Source organism: Leopardus geoffroyi, chromosome E2, assembly GCF_018350155.1.
Source record: "Leopardus geoffroyi isolate Oge1 chromosome E2, O.geoffroyi_Oge1_pat1.0, whole genome shotgun sequence".
Lineage (NCBI taxonomy): Eukaryota > Metazoa > Chordata > Mammalia > Carnivora > Felidae > Leopardus > Leopardus geoffroyi.
The window spans coordinates 25,902,685-25,916,859 of NC_059335.1; the positions used below are offsets into that span (position 1 = coordinate 25,902,685).

At 37.6% G+C, this 14,175-nt stretch overlaps 1 protein-coding gene across 7 annotated transcripts in view; it reads left to right on the forward strand.

The window, feature by feature from the left end:
• PHKB (phosphorylase kinase regulatory subunit beta) overlaps window positions 1-14,175 on the forward strand; it is a 269,902-nt gene that overhangs the window by 112,825 nt on the left and 142,902 nt on the right. For all 7 annotated transcript variants that reach the window (XM_045442643.1, XM_045442642.1, XM_045442644.1 and 4 more), the window contains one exon: window positions 7,038-7,153. In XM_045442643.1, coding sequence (XP_045298599.1) covers window positions 7,038-7,153 — 116 coding nt within the window. The remainder of the gene's footprint in view (window positions 1-7,037; window positions 7,154-14,175) is intronic.

The window sequence follows — 14,175 nt, forward strand, 5'->3', positions numbered from 1 at the left end:
TCGTCAAGACAGCATGGTATTGGCACAAAAACAGACACATAGACCAATGGAATAGAATAGAAACCCCAGAACTAGACCCACAAACGTATGGCCAACTAATCTTTGACAAAGCAGGAAAGAACATCCAATGGAAAAAAGACAGTCTCTTTAACAAATGGTGCTGGGAGAACTGGATAGCAACATGCAGAAGATTGAAACTAGACCACTTTCTCACACCATTCACAAAAATAAACTCAAAATGGATAAAGGTCCTGAACGTGAGACAGGAAACCATCAAAACCCTAGAGGAGAAAGCAGAAAAAGACCTCTCTGACCTCAGCCATAGCAATCTCTTACTCGACACATCCCCAAAGGCAAGGGAATTAAAAGCAAAAATGAACTACTGGGACCTCATGAAGATAAAAAGCTTCTGCACAGCAAAGGAAACCACCAACAAAACTAAAAGGCAACCAACGGAATGGGAAAAGATATTTGCAAATGACATATCGGACAAAGGGCTAGAATCCAAAATCTATAAAGAGCTCACCAAACTCCACACCCAAAAAACAAATAACCCAGTGAAGAAATGGGCAGAAAACATGAATAGACACTTCTCTAAAGAAGACATCTGGATGGCCAACAGGCACATGAAAAGATGCTCAACGTCGCTCCTCAGCAGGGAAATACAAATCAAAACCTCACTCAGATATCACCTCACGCCAGTCAGAGTGGCCAAAATGAACAAATCAGGAGACTATAGATGCTGGAGAGGATGTGGAGAAACGGGAACCCTCTTGCACTGTTGGTGGGAATGCAAACTGGTGCAGCCACTCTGGAAAACAGTGTGGAGGTTCCTCAAAAAATCAAAAATAGACCTACCCTATGACCCAGCAATAGCACTGCTAGGAATTTACCCAAGGGATACAGGAGTGCTGATGCATAGGGGCACTTGTACCCCAATGTTTATAGCAGCACTCTCAACAATAGCCAAATTAGGGAAAGAGCCTAAATGTCCATCTAATGATGAATGGATAAAGAAATTGTGTTTTGTATACACAATGGAGTACTACGTGGCAATGAGAAAGAATGAAATATGGCCTTTTGTAGCAACGTGGAAGGAACTGGAGAGTGTGATGCTAAGTGAAATAAGCCATACAGAGAAAGACAGATACCATATGGTTTCACTCTTACGTGGATCCCGAGAAACTTAACAGAAACCCATGGGGGAGGGGAAGGAAAAAAAAAAAAAGAGGTTAGAGTGGAAGAGAACCAAAGCATAAGAGACTCTTAAAAACTGAGAACAAACTGAGGGTTGATGGGGAGTGGGAGGGATGGGGTGGTGGGTGATGGGTATTGAGGACGGCACCTTTTGGGATGAGCACTGGGTGTTGTATGAAAACCAATTTGACAATAAACTTCATATATTGAAAAAAAATAAATGAGCATTTAAAAAAAAAGAGAGAGAAAGTCTGCTATAAACATTGGGGTACAAGTGCCCCTATGCATCAGCACTCCTGTATCCCTTGGGTAAATTCCTAGCAGTGCTATTGCTGGGTCATAGGGTAGATCTATTTTTGATTTTTTGAGGAACCTCCACACTGTTTTCCAGAGTGGCTGCACCTGTTTGCATTCCCACCAACAGTACAAGAGGGTTCCCGTTTCTCCACATCCTCCCCAGCATCTATAGTCTCCTGATTTGTTCATTTTAGCCATTCTGACTGGCATGAGGTGGTATCTGAGTGTCGTTTTGATTTGTATTTCCCTGATAAGGAGCAACGTTGAGCATCTTTTCATGTGCCTGTTGGCCATCTGGGTTACTTCTTTAAAGAAGTGTCTATTCGTGTCTTCTGCCCATTTCTTCACTGGGTTATTGTTTTTCGGGTGTGGAGTTTGGTGAGCTCTTTATAGATTTTGGATACTAGCCCTTTGTCCGATATGTCATTTGCAAATATCTTTTCCCATTCTGTTGCTTGGTTTGTAGTTTTGTTGATTGTTTCCTTTGGAGTGCAGAAGATTTTTATGTTCATGAGGTCCCAGTAGTTCATTTTTGCTTTTAATTCCCTTGCCTTTGGGGATGTGTCAAGTAAGAAATTGCTGCGGCTGAGGTCAGAGAGGTTTTTTCCTGCTTTCTCCTCTAGGGTTTCGATGGTTTCCTGTCTCACGTTCAGGACCTTTATCCATTTTGAGTTTATTTGTGTGAATGGTGTGAGAAAGTGGTCTAGTTTCAATCTTCTGCATGTTGCTGTCCAGTTCTCCCAGCACCATTTGTTAAAGAGACTGTCTTTTTTCCATTGGATATTCTTTCCTGCTTTGTCAAAGATTAGTTGGCCGTACTTTTGTGGGTCTAGTTCTGGGGTTTCTATTCTATTCCATTGGTCTACGTGTCTGTTTTTGTGCCAATACCATGCTGTCGTGATGATGACAGCTTTGTAGTAGAGGTTAAAGTCTGGGATTGTGATGCCTCCTGCTTTGATCTTCTTCAAAATTCCTTTGGCTATTCAGGGCCTTTTGTGGTTCCATACAGATTTTAGGATTGCTTGTTCTAGTTTCGAGAAGAATGCTGGTGCAATTTTTATTGGAATTGCATTGAATGTGTAGATAGCTTTGGGTAGTATAGACATTTTAACAGTATGTATTCTTCCAATCCATGAGCACGGAATGTTTTTCCATTTCTTTATACCTTCTTCAATTTCCTTCATAAACTTTCTATAGTTTTCAGCATAGAGATCTTATGCATCTTTGGTTAGGTTTATTTCTAGGTATTTGATGCTTCTTGGTGCAATTGTGAATGGGATCAGTTTCTTTATTTGTCTTTCTGTTGCTTCATTATTAGTGTATAAGAATGCAATTGATTTCTCTACATTGATTTTGTATCCTGCGACTTTGCTGAATTCATGTATCAGTTCTAGTAGACTTTTGGTGCAGTCTGTCGGGTTTTCCATGTGTAATATCATGTCATCTGCAAAAAGTGAAAGCTTGACTTCATCTTTGCCAATTTTGATGCCTTTGATTTCCTTCTGTTTTCTGCTGATGCTAGCTAGGACTTCCAACTATGTTGAACCACGGCGGTGAAAGTAGACATCCCTGTCGTGTTCCTGATCTCAGGGAAAAAGCTCTCAGTTTTTCCCTATTGAGGATGATATTAGCTGTGGGCTTTTTCGTAAATGGTTTTATGATGTTTAAGTATGTTCCTTCTATCCCGACTTTCTTGAGGGTTTTTATTAAGAAAGGGTGCTGAATTTTGTGAAATGCTTTTTCTGCATCGATTGACAGGGTCATATGGTTCTTATCTTTTCTTCTGTTAATGTGATGTATCACATTGATTTGCGAATGTTGAACCAGCCCTGCATCCCAGGAATGAATCCCACTTGATCATGGTGAATAATTCTTTTTATATGCTGTTGAATTCGATTTGCTAGTATCTTATTGAGGATTTTTGCATCTATATTCATCAGGGATATTGGCCTGTAATTCTCTTTTTTGGCTGGGTCTCTGTCTGGTTTAGGAATCAAAGTAATGCTGGCTTCATAGAATGAGTCTGGAAGTTTTCCTTCCCTTCCTATTTTTTGGAACAGCTTGAGAAGGATAGGTATTATCTCTGCTTTAAATGTCTGGTAGAACTCCCCTGGGAAGCCATCTGGTCCTTGACTCTTATTTGTTGGGAAATTTTTGATAACTGATTTAGTTTCTTCGCTGGTTATGGGTGTGTTCAAGTTTTCTATTTCTTCCTGTTTGAGTTTTGGAAGTGCGTGGGTGCTTAGGAATTTGTCCATTTCTTTCAGGTTGTCCAGTTTATTTGGCATATAATTTTTTATAGTATTCCCTGATAATTGCTTGTATTTCTGAGGGATTGGTGGTAATAATTCCATTTTCATTCATGATTTTATCTATTTGGGTCATCTCCCTTTTCTTTTTGAGAAGCCTGCCTAGAGGTTTATCAATTTTGTTTATTTTTTCAAAAAGCCAACTCTTGGTTTCATTGATCTGCTCTACAGTTCTTTTAGATTCTATATTGTTTATTTCTGCTCTGATCTTTATTACTTCTCTTCTTCGCCTGGGTTTGGGGTGTCTTTGTTGTTCTGCTTCTATTTCCTTTAGGTGTGCTGTTAGATTTTGTGTTTGGGATTTTTCTTGTTTCTTGAGATAGGCCTGGACTGCAATGTATTTTCCTCTCAGGGCTGCCTTTGTTACATCCCAAAGGTTTTGGACTGTTGTATTTTCATTTTCATTTGTTTCCATATATTTTTTAATTTCTTCTCTAATTGCCTGGTTGACCCATTCGTTCTTTAGTAGGGTGTTCTTTAACCTCCATGCTTTGGAGGTTTTCCAGACTTTTTCCTGTGGTTGATTTCAAGCTTCCTAGCATTGTGGTCTGAAAGTGTGCATGGTAGGATCTCAATTCTTGTATACTTATGAAGGGCTGTTTTGTGAACAAGTATGTGGTCTATCTTGGAGTGTTTCATGTGCACTCAAGAAGAAAGTACATTCTGTTGCTTTGGCATACAGAGTTCTAAATATATCTGTCAAGTCCATCTGATTCAATGTATCATTCAGGGCCCTTGTTTCTTTATTGATCCTCTGTCTAGATGGTCTATCCATTGTTGTAAGTGGAGTATTAAAGTCCCCTGCAATTACCACATTCTTATCAATAAGGTTGCTTATGTTTGTGATTAATTGTCTTATATATTTAGGGGCTCCTGTATTCGGCACATAGACATGTATAATTGTTAGCTCTTCCTGATGGATAGACCCTGTGATTATTATATAATGCCCTTCTTCCTCTCTTGTTACAGCTTTTAATGTAAAGTCTAGTTTGTCTGATATAAGTATGGCTACTCCAGCTTTCTTTTTACTTCCAGTAGCATGATAGATGGTTCTCCATCCCTTCACTTTCAATCTAAAGGTGTCCTCAGGTCTAAAAGGAGTCTCTTGTAGACAGCAAATAGATGGGTCTTGTTTTTTTATCCATTGTGATACCCTATGTCTTTTCGTTGGAGCATTTAGTCTTTTACATTCAGTGTTATGGAAAGATATGGGTTTAGAGTCATTGTGATGTCTGTAGGTTTCATGCTTGTAGTGATGTCTCTGGTCCTTTGTGGTCCTTGTAACATTTCACTCTCAGAATCCCCCTTAGGATCTCTTGTAAGGCTGGTTTAGTGGTGATGAATTCCTTCATTTTTTGTTTGTTTGGGAAGACCTTTATCTCTCCTCCTATTCTGAATGACAGACTTGCTGGATAAAGGATTCTCAGGTGCATATTTTTTTCTGTTCATCATATTGAAGATATCCTGCCATTCCTTTCTGGCCTGCCAAGTTTCAGTAGATAGGTCTGCTACTGCCCTTTTGTATCTACCTTAGTATGTTAGGTCCTGTGTATCCCTAGCTGCTTTCAGAATTCTCTCTATCCTTGTTTTTTTGTCAGTTTCACTGTGATATGTCCGGCAGAAGATCGATTGAAGTTATACTGAAGGGCGTTCTCTGTGCCTCTTGGATTTCAATGCCTGTTTCTTTCCCCAGATCAGGGAAGGTCTCAGCTATGATTTGTTCAAGTACACCTTCAGCCCATTTCTCTCTGTCTTCTTCTTGTGGAATTCCTATGATACAGATATTGTTCCTTTTGATTGCATCACTTAGTTCTCTAATTCTCCCCTCATACCTCTGGATTTTTTTAATCTCTTTTTCTCAGCTTCCTCTTTTTCCGTAATTTTATCTTCTAATTCACCTATTCTCTCTGCCTCTTCAATCCGTTCTATGGCCGCCTCCATTTTGTTTTGCACCTCATTTATAGCATTTTTTAATTTCTCATGACTATTTTTTAGTCCCTTGATCTCTGTAGCAGTAGATTCTCTGCTGTCCTCTATGCTTTTTTCAACCCCAGCGATTAATTTTATGACTATTATTCTAAATTCTTTTTCCGTTATATTGCTTAAATCAGTTTGATCACTTTGTTAGCTGTCGCTACTTCTGGAGTTCCTTTGAGGAGAATTCTTCCGTTCGTTATTTTGGCTAGGCCCTGCGTTAGCTCCAAACTGCAGGGCACTTCCCTTGTGGTGTCTGGAAAAACTTGTGTTGGCGGGCGGGGCCACACTCAGACTAGATGTCTGCCCCTTGCCCACCACTGGGCCACAGTCAGACTGGTGTGTACCTTATCTTCCCCTCTCCCAGGGCTAGGGCTCACTTTGGAGTGGTGTAGCCCCTGTCTGGGCTGCTTGCACACTGCCAGGCTTGTGGTGCTCCTTCAATGGGATCTGACCAAGGACGTATTAGCAGGGTGGATCCGCAAGGTGCACAGGGGCAGGAGGGGCAGGCTCAGCTTGCTTTGCCTTAGCTGGTCCGCTGCGGGAGGGGCCCTGCTGCACCAGGAGGGAGGCAGACCCGTGGGAGGGATGGAATCACAGAAGCGCAGCGTTGGGTATTTGTGCGGTGCAAGGAGATTCAGTGATGGGAACTGGTTCCCTTTGGAATTTTGGCTGGGGGATGGGAGAGGGAAATGGTGCTTGCCAGTGCCTTTGTTCCCCCGCTGGGCTCTGTCCTTCCAAGGCTCAACAACTCTCCCTCCTGGCGTCCTCTCTCCTTCCCTGCTCTCTGAGAGCAAAGCTGTTGACTTTTAACATTCCAGGTATTAAGTCCTGCTGGCTGTCAGAACTCATGGAGTCTGGCCCCTCAGCTTTTGCAGTCCAGACTTCAGGGGCTCTACCTTGCTAGGCGGGCTGCCCATCTCCCACTCCGGCTCCCTCCTGCCAATCCTTGTAGTCTGCATCACCTCTCTGTCCGCATAACGTCTTCCATGGGCCTCTTGTCTATGCTTGGCTCTGGAGAGTCTGCTCTGTTAGTCTTCTGGCAGTTTTCTGGGTTATTTAGGCATATGTGGGTGGAATCTATGTGAGATGAGCCCAGTGTCCTCCTATGCCACCATCTTCCCAGAACTCCCCTGAACTGTTAAAAGAGTGTTGGTAGGCAAGTGTCTAATTGGATTTCAAATGGTATCTAATATTCTTATCAGTATCTAAAGAGCCTGTTACTCCATGTGACCTTATGTTTCTTTTCTTTTCTTTTAGGTATCTTTTATTCAAAACCTGGTATTTTGTGTAGAAAGAGTTTACCGTGTACCTGACTTTGGTGTCTGGGAAAGAGGCAGCAAATATAATAATGGCAGCACAGAACTACATTCAAGGTAATTTGCTGATTTGAGTGTTTTTTTTGTTATTTAAATGTGTAGAATTTGAATAAAAATCAAAGTACTAGATTGCAGCTGTATTATTTGTCTTTTTATCTCTTATTTTTCTATATATGATAACAGATGAAATTCACTTAAAATTAAAGCAAGAAATTACTCTCAGTACCTATAAACAGGTCCAAGAAAAAGTACGGTATCTTTCCCAACCTGTCATGATGTCAGTATATGCATATCAGCCTCCAGTCCAAGTCTTGGCCTTTCTGCTAAACCAAATCTTTCTTTTTCCTTTTTGAAATGACGCCATTTGAAAGATCAAATATATTAGGATTGTCAAACACCAAATGTATACACATTTCATGTAAAATTCCCTTCCATATTGTAGAGCTGATTTTTTTTTATCCTAATCAGATACTCACACCTTTCATATAAAACTGAACATTTTTTTTTCTGTAGGTGGTGTGATCAACATCTTGAGTTCTGGTTTAGTGGGCTTGATAAACAATGATAACTGATGACTGATGTTAGTGGTGTATTAATTTCCTTTACTCCTTATGGTGAGAGAAATAGCTTTAGTAACTGACTGTACCTTTCAGATATCCAAATTTTTTGCCTGGTAGGTTATCTTTTAACTGAAAAGTATAGCTCAATTGCACACCTAGTTGAGTATAGCTCAACTAGGAATAAACTTAACCAAGGAAGTGAAAGACCTGTACTCCAAAAAGTATAAAACACTGATGAAAAAAATTGAAAATGATACAAAAAAGAAAAGATATTCTATGTTCATGGATTAGAAGAACCAATATTGTTATAGTGTCCATATTACTCATAGAAATCTACAGATACAATTACAGATGTAATTCCTATCAAAATTCCAGTGACATTTTTCACAGAACTAAAATAATCCTAAAATTTTATGGAATTACAAAATACCCCAAACATTGAGAAAGAAGAACAAAGCTGGTGGTATCACAATTTCATATTTAAAGATATACTACAACGCTGTAAAACCAAAACAGCATACTAGTGACACAGAAATAGACACAAAGATCAATGGAACAGAACACAGAGCCCAGAAATAAATCCATACTTATATGGTCAATTAACCTGCATCAGAGGGGGAAAGGATATACAATGTTATACGAATGGTACTGGAAAAAATGGAAAGCCACATTGGAAAAGAATGAAACTGGATCAGTTTCTTACATAATACACAAAAATAATCTCAAAATGGATTAAAGACCTAAATGGTGAGGCCTGAAACTCTAAGAGTCCTAGAAGGAAAACTGGACAGTGTTTTTTTTTGACATTAGCCATAGAAACATTTTTCTAGATATGTCTCTAGAGGTAAGGGAAACAAAAACAAAGTTAAACTGTTGGGACTACACCAAAATAAAAAGCTTTTGCCCAGTGAAGGAAACCACCAACAAAAAGGCAGTGTACTCACTGGGAGAAGATATTTGCAAATGGCATGTCTGATGAGGGGTTAATATCCAAAATATATAAATAACTTATACAGTTTAACACCAAAGAAACAAAGAATTTGATTTAAAAATGGGCAGAGGACCAGAATAGACGTTTTTCAAAGAAGACATACATGTGGCCAACAGTCACATGATAAGATGGTCAACATCACTAATTATCAGGGAAATGGTAATTGAAAGCACAATAAGATACCATTCTACACCTGTCAGAATAGCTAAAATAAAAAACATAAACCACCAGCGTTGACAAAGATGTGGAGAAAAGGAATCCTTGTGTACTGTTGGTGGGAATGCAAATTGGTATAGCCTCTGTGGAGAATAGTATAGAGTTCCTCAAAAAATTAAAAATAGAATTACCATATGATCCAGTAGCTCCACTATTGAGTATTTACCCAAAGAAAATGAAAACACTAATTTGTAAAGATATGTAAACCCCAAATGCCCATTGATAGAGGAATAAATAAAGATGATGTGGCGCGCGCACACACACACACACACACACACACATAGGGATGTTATTCAGCCATAAAAAAGAATGAGATATTCCCATCCACAACAACATGGATGGACCCAGAAGGTATCATGCTAAGTGAAATAAGTCAGAGAAAGACAAATTCCATATGATATCACTCATATATGGAATTTACAAAACAAAACAAAGATAAAAAGAGAAAAACAAAAAACCAACTCTTAAATGCAGAGAACAAACTTGTGGTTGCTAGAGGAGAGGTGGCTGGGGGGATGGGTCAAATAAAGAGAATTAAGAATACACATACCTTTAAAAATTATTTTTTAAGTAGGCCTCATGCCCAATGTGGGCCTTGAATTTATGACTCTGACATTAAGAGTCACATCCTTTACTGACTGAACCAGTCAGATGCCCCAAGAGTATACATATCTTAATGAGCACTGACTAATGTATAGAATTGAGTCATTATATTGTGCACCTTAAACTAATATAACACTGTGTTAATTATACTGGAATTAAAAAAAGAAAAGTATAGTTCAATTAATTAGCTCAATCCAATTCACACTAAAAAACTTATTAAGAGCTTAATGGTTCTCAGCTATAGGTCAGTTTAGGTCAGTGAGACTTAAATGAACTAGAGAAACAGTGTGGGAAACACTGGTTAAGAGGATATACTTTTTTTTTTTTCAACGTTTATTTTTTATTTTTGGGACAGAGAGAGACAGAGCATGAACGGGGGAGGGGCAGAGAGAGAGGGAGACACAGAATCGGAAACAGGCTCCAGGCTCCGAGCCATCAGCCCAGAGCCTGACGCGGGGCTCGAACTCACGGACCGCGAGATCGTGACCTGGCTGAAGTCGGACGCTTAACCGACTGCGCCACCCAGGCGCCCCGAGAGGATATACTTTTTTGAATACAAGGACTAATCACACACACAAAAATTAAGCTGATATAAGATACTTAGTAAACTAAAAATTGGGTCCAGGTCATTAGCTGTATACTATCCCTATGCCTCAGTTTCCTTCTCTACAAAATGAAGACGATAATAGTTTCTACTTTATGAAGTTGCTATAATGATTAAGTTAATTTATACAAATAATTTGAATACCTAGCAGAAGTAAGCACTAGAATGCAGGTGTACTCACACATTTCAGAATATGTTAATAACAAATATTGAAACAAAGAGGTTTTTCCTATTAACTCTGGGAAAGTAATATGCACACATTTTTCTATAAGTTTTATGATTTATATGAAGCATTTTGAAGTATAGAGCAGAATACTAGCAATCAGAAAAGAAGTCAGTGAAGTAGAGAAATGATTTGTGGGAAAGTTCAGTTCAAACATTAAACAAATTCTGGAAAATACTAAAAATAGGAAAATAAATAGGAAGTTATATTTCAGCTGTCATTCAAATTAAGTTCTTAACACTCCAGATTATCATTCAAATTGTAAGAAAAAGTGGATCTAATTAGAAAAGATGATATTTTAAAATGTACCTTTACAGTATTTATGATTTATCAGCCCCCTTCTCTGCTTTTTTTTTTTTTTGTTAACTATTTTGTATATTCCAATGTGAACCCAGTGACATTTTCAGTATAAAATATTTAGAGTTTGGGATTTTCTGTTTACAAAAAAAAAAAAAAATGTAAACTCAGAAAGTACCTTGAGTTAAAGTTAACATTACCCCTAGAAAGTGAGGGTATTGGAATGTCCCCAGTGAAAAAAAACAGAAACTCCAACATGTGTAACTGAAGTGCCAACCTTTAAATTGAATCATTAAGGATTTTATTTCAAGACTCCGAAGATCATTATGTAATATTCTTTGCTATCTTTTGCTTGCAAAATCAATCTTAATTTGTGGCATGTTAGTTTTATTCAAATGGATGGGAAATGAAGTTTGCTATTTGGATTTGGATGATGGGTTTTACACATTTAACATTTCTCTCCTACTTTTCTATGGTGTATCACTTTGCAATTCCCCAAAAAAGAACTTTAAGCATTTTTATTTTCCCCCAAACATTACTGAACTCAGGTCTCCACATGTGTGTTTTGGGTGTGTCATGTCTGGTGCCAAAAGAGTCTGTTGTAAAATCGCAGAATTGAGCCTCATGGCACTCATGGACTCAGTGATGGCAGTGGTGGTAGGAGGCTGGTAGCCTCTGCTTACACGTGGGTAGTGGAATGTAGAGCTGCTACTAACCAGGGACTCTGTCTCTTGTTGCTGAGACATCCCAGAAATATCTCTTCCTAGTTGTATGTGTTTTTTACTACTTAATACAATATCCTTTTTATATCATTAAGCTGTTCCATAATTTCAGACATCCTGAAATAGTATATGATAATTCTTGCTATAAGAACTCATACTTCTCTGTGTTCTGACTTTCTTTGCCTCTCTTCATCTCTAGGCCATTTAGTCTCCTTGGCAGGAGTCAGAGAAAGAGCACAATCTGACTAGTTCCGGTGCTCACCAAGGCCTTGGCCAAAGTGACTGGCTTGAGAAATGTTTCTTTCTTTCCTTGCCACACTGCACACATCCCTTCTAAGCTGCACCTTGTGCAAAAAAGATTACCACCTCTGGGCCCCCACTACACATTCACATAGTATTCTGAGGTCAGAGGCTCCCTCTTCAGCATCCATACTCAGGTGTTCTTTAATCATTGCCATCTGTGTCTCTGTACAGTTATAGTATGTTTTTTATTTAGTCCACACAGGGAACATATTACTGTCTTTTATGGGAGGAAGCTGAAGTTTAGAAGGTTTTGTGATTCTCCTCCCACATACCTTAAATAGTGCAAATCACTGTGTGGTACAGCTAGAACTGGATTCCAGTGGTTGGCCTTCAAATGAAAGTTGTTTCTACTGGATCATGTTGTTATTTAAAGTCTTAAAAAGTTTTCTAAAGTTTGAAATAGCATAGGTGTGCAATCTTGGTGAAATTTTCGTAAGTTTTAAAGATATCTTTAATCATTAAAGTTTGATTTAGCTCAATGCTTTGGTCAGTCCCTTCCCAATCTGCTCTTTTCAGTCCCAGGTTTGCTGGTATCTATCTCTTTTAGTTCAAGTTCCTTAATTATTTTGTATTTCTTAGATAAATCCCGGAAGTTTCTTTTGTAAAAAGTGATTTCATTACATTTATCTGAATGTCATTCTAGCAGAAACTACCCTTTTCAGGGCTTTAGTAAAAGAACCTATTGACCTAAGCTTATTGTGATTCTCTTAAAATGTTTCCTAAGGAACTGTTCCCATTTCTTCTGGTTTTACTGTTGACCTCACTTTCCTCAAGCAACATGCTCCTTTCAGTTGCTACTAGTGGGGTTAGAACTATATCAGATAATTCTCTCTTCTTCTGTTCAATCTCTAAGTCTTCTAGTAAGTTCCTATACACTTAAGAATCCTATTTTTTTATTTAATTGCATTTTCCTCCAAATATAATCTTGGTACATATTTAATGTAGCATAAGTCTTCTTAGCCCCTGGAGTTAAGTATCCAAGTAGTCTTCTCAACCGCTCCAAGTTCAATTTAGGTATTTTAATCTTAATATTTCCCCCTCTTCATTTATGTAAGGATATTCCTGTTCCTCATGGCTGTCTTTAAACCAAAACTCTTTGTTTTGGAGAAGAACGGAGTCTTCTATAAAATAAGAATTTAATCTCAAACCTAACTTTGAACTGTTTTGGTTATTGGGAAGCAAAAAGGAAACCTGTATTTAATAACTTAGTAATGCAGATATATACCCAAATGGAAAGATAAGTTTTTGAAAGGTTGACTCCTAAATAGAACTTTACATTTAACAGCATAATTACCTTTTTTCACTTTGTGAAATCTTGTATTTGCAGTATGAAGAAGACCTTAGAAGCAAGGAATTTAAATGTGATTTTTCAAGCTTTTTATTTTTTAATGGTTTTATGTTCTATTCTCTTGGCTTTTCCAATAAAGAAAGTTATCATTAAAATATCAAATAAGTAACCATCATAACGATACTTTACTCCATTTAAGATGCCTTTAGTGACCATTTTTTTCCCATACACTGTTATTTAAAGTAACTACTTAGTCTTTTTAAGTTATTTTTTTACATCATTTTCTAGTCATTGAGTTATGATACAAGCAACTATCGATCTGTTTTGCTTCATTTTATGAATTTTTACCACACTGAACAATTCATGAACATCCATTAAAACCATAGTACTGTAAAGTCCTTGTTCTTTCAGTATGATTGGGTAACTCAGGGAGTTAAAACATAGTGTTAATAAGCAAGAGACTGAATTTAGTTCCCATGCTTGCCAGTTCATTTTTTGGATTCCATAGTGAGTTATAAATCACTTTGTCCAAACCCATCCTTTGTCTAGTAAAACTTGATTTATGTAACAAATCATATTATTACAAGCTATATCCCAAGAAATGTCGCTTTTAGTTCTTTTAAATGAATGTTGAGGTAACACCTTGCAAGAATCAAATTGGTGTACGTTCTATTGATAATAGTCCCCTAATATTAATATATTCAATTGCTAATCATAGAATAACTTAATTTTCTGAGTGTCTTATGCCAGTAAAGTATTTTTAATTCTTACAACATAATGTATTATATTTGCCAGTAAAATGTAAATCACATTAGGAGTATGTTTGAATATCTGAATAACTTGATTTAAATAAGCATTGAATAGTAATTTAACATATTTGTGAATTTCAATTAAGTCCAATTATTTAACCAGTTACATTGGGAAAGAAAGTTAAAATGGGAAGATTTCAACATTTACTATATTCCAGTACAACGTTTATTTCTTTTGTAATGGTTTATTTGGAAGACTATTTCTAAATTCATCTCTTAGCCATCTTTTTATACCATTATTAAAGACAGAACCTTGGGCTGGCTACATTATGTATTTCTTTTAGCACAGACTTTCTTATGTATTTGCCTTTTGAATAAGTTACTTTTTTTCTCACTTCTCAAAATACTGCAAACAATCTTAATAACACATACCTCACAGTGTAGGGGGAAGTTTTCTGGTTTTACTAGGTTAGATGCATGTGTTTGTACATAAACCACCACATATACTTTACTTGGACTTAAT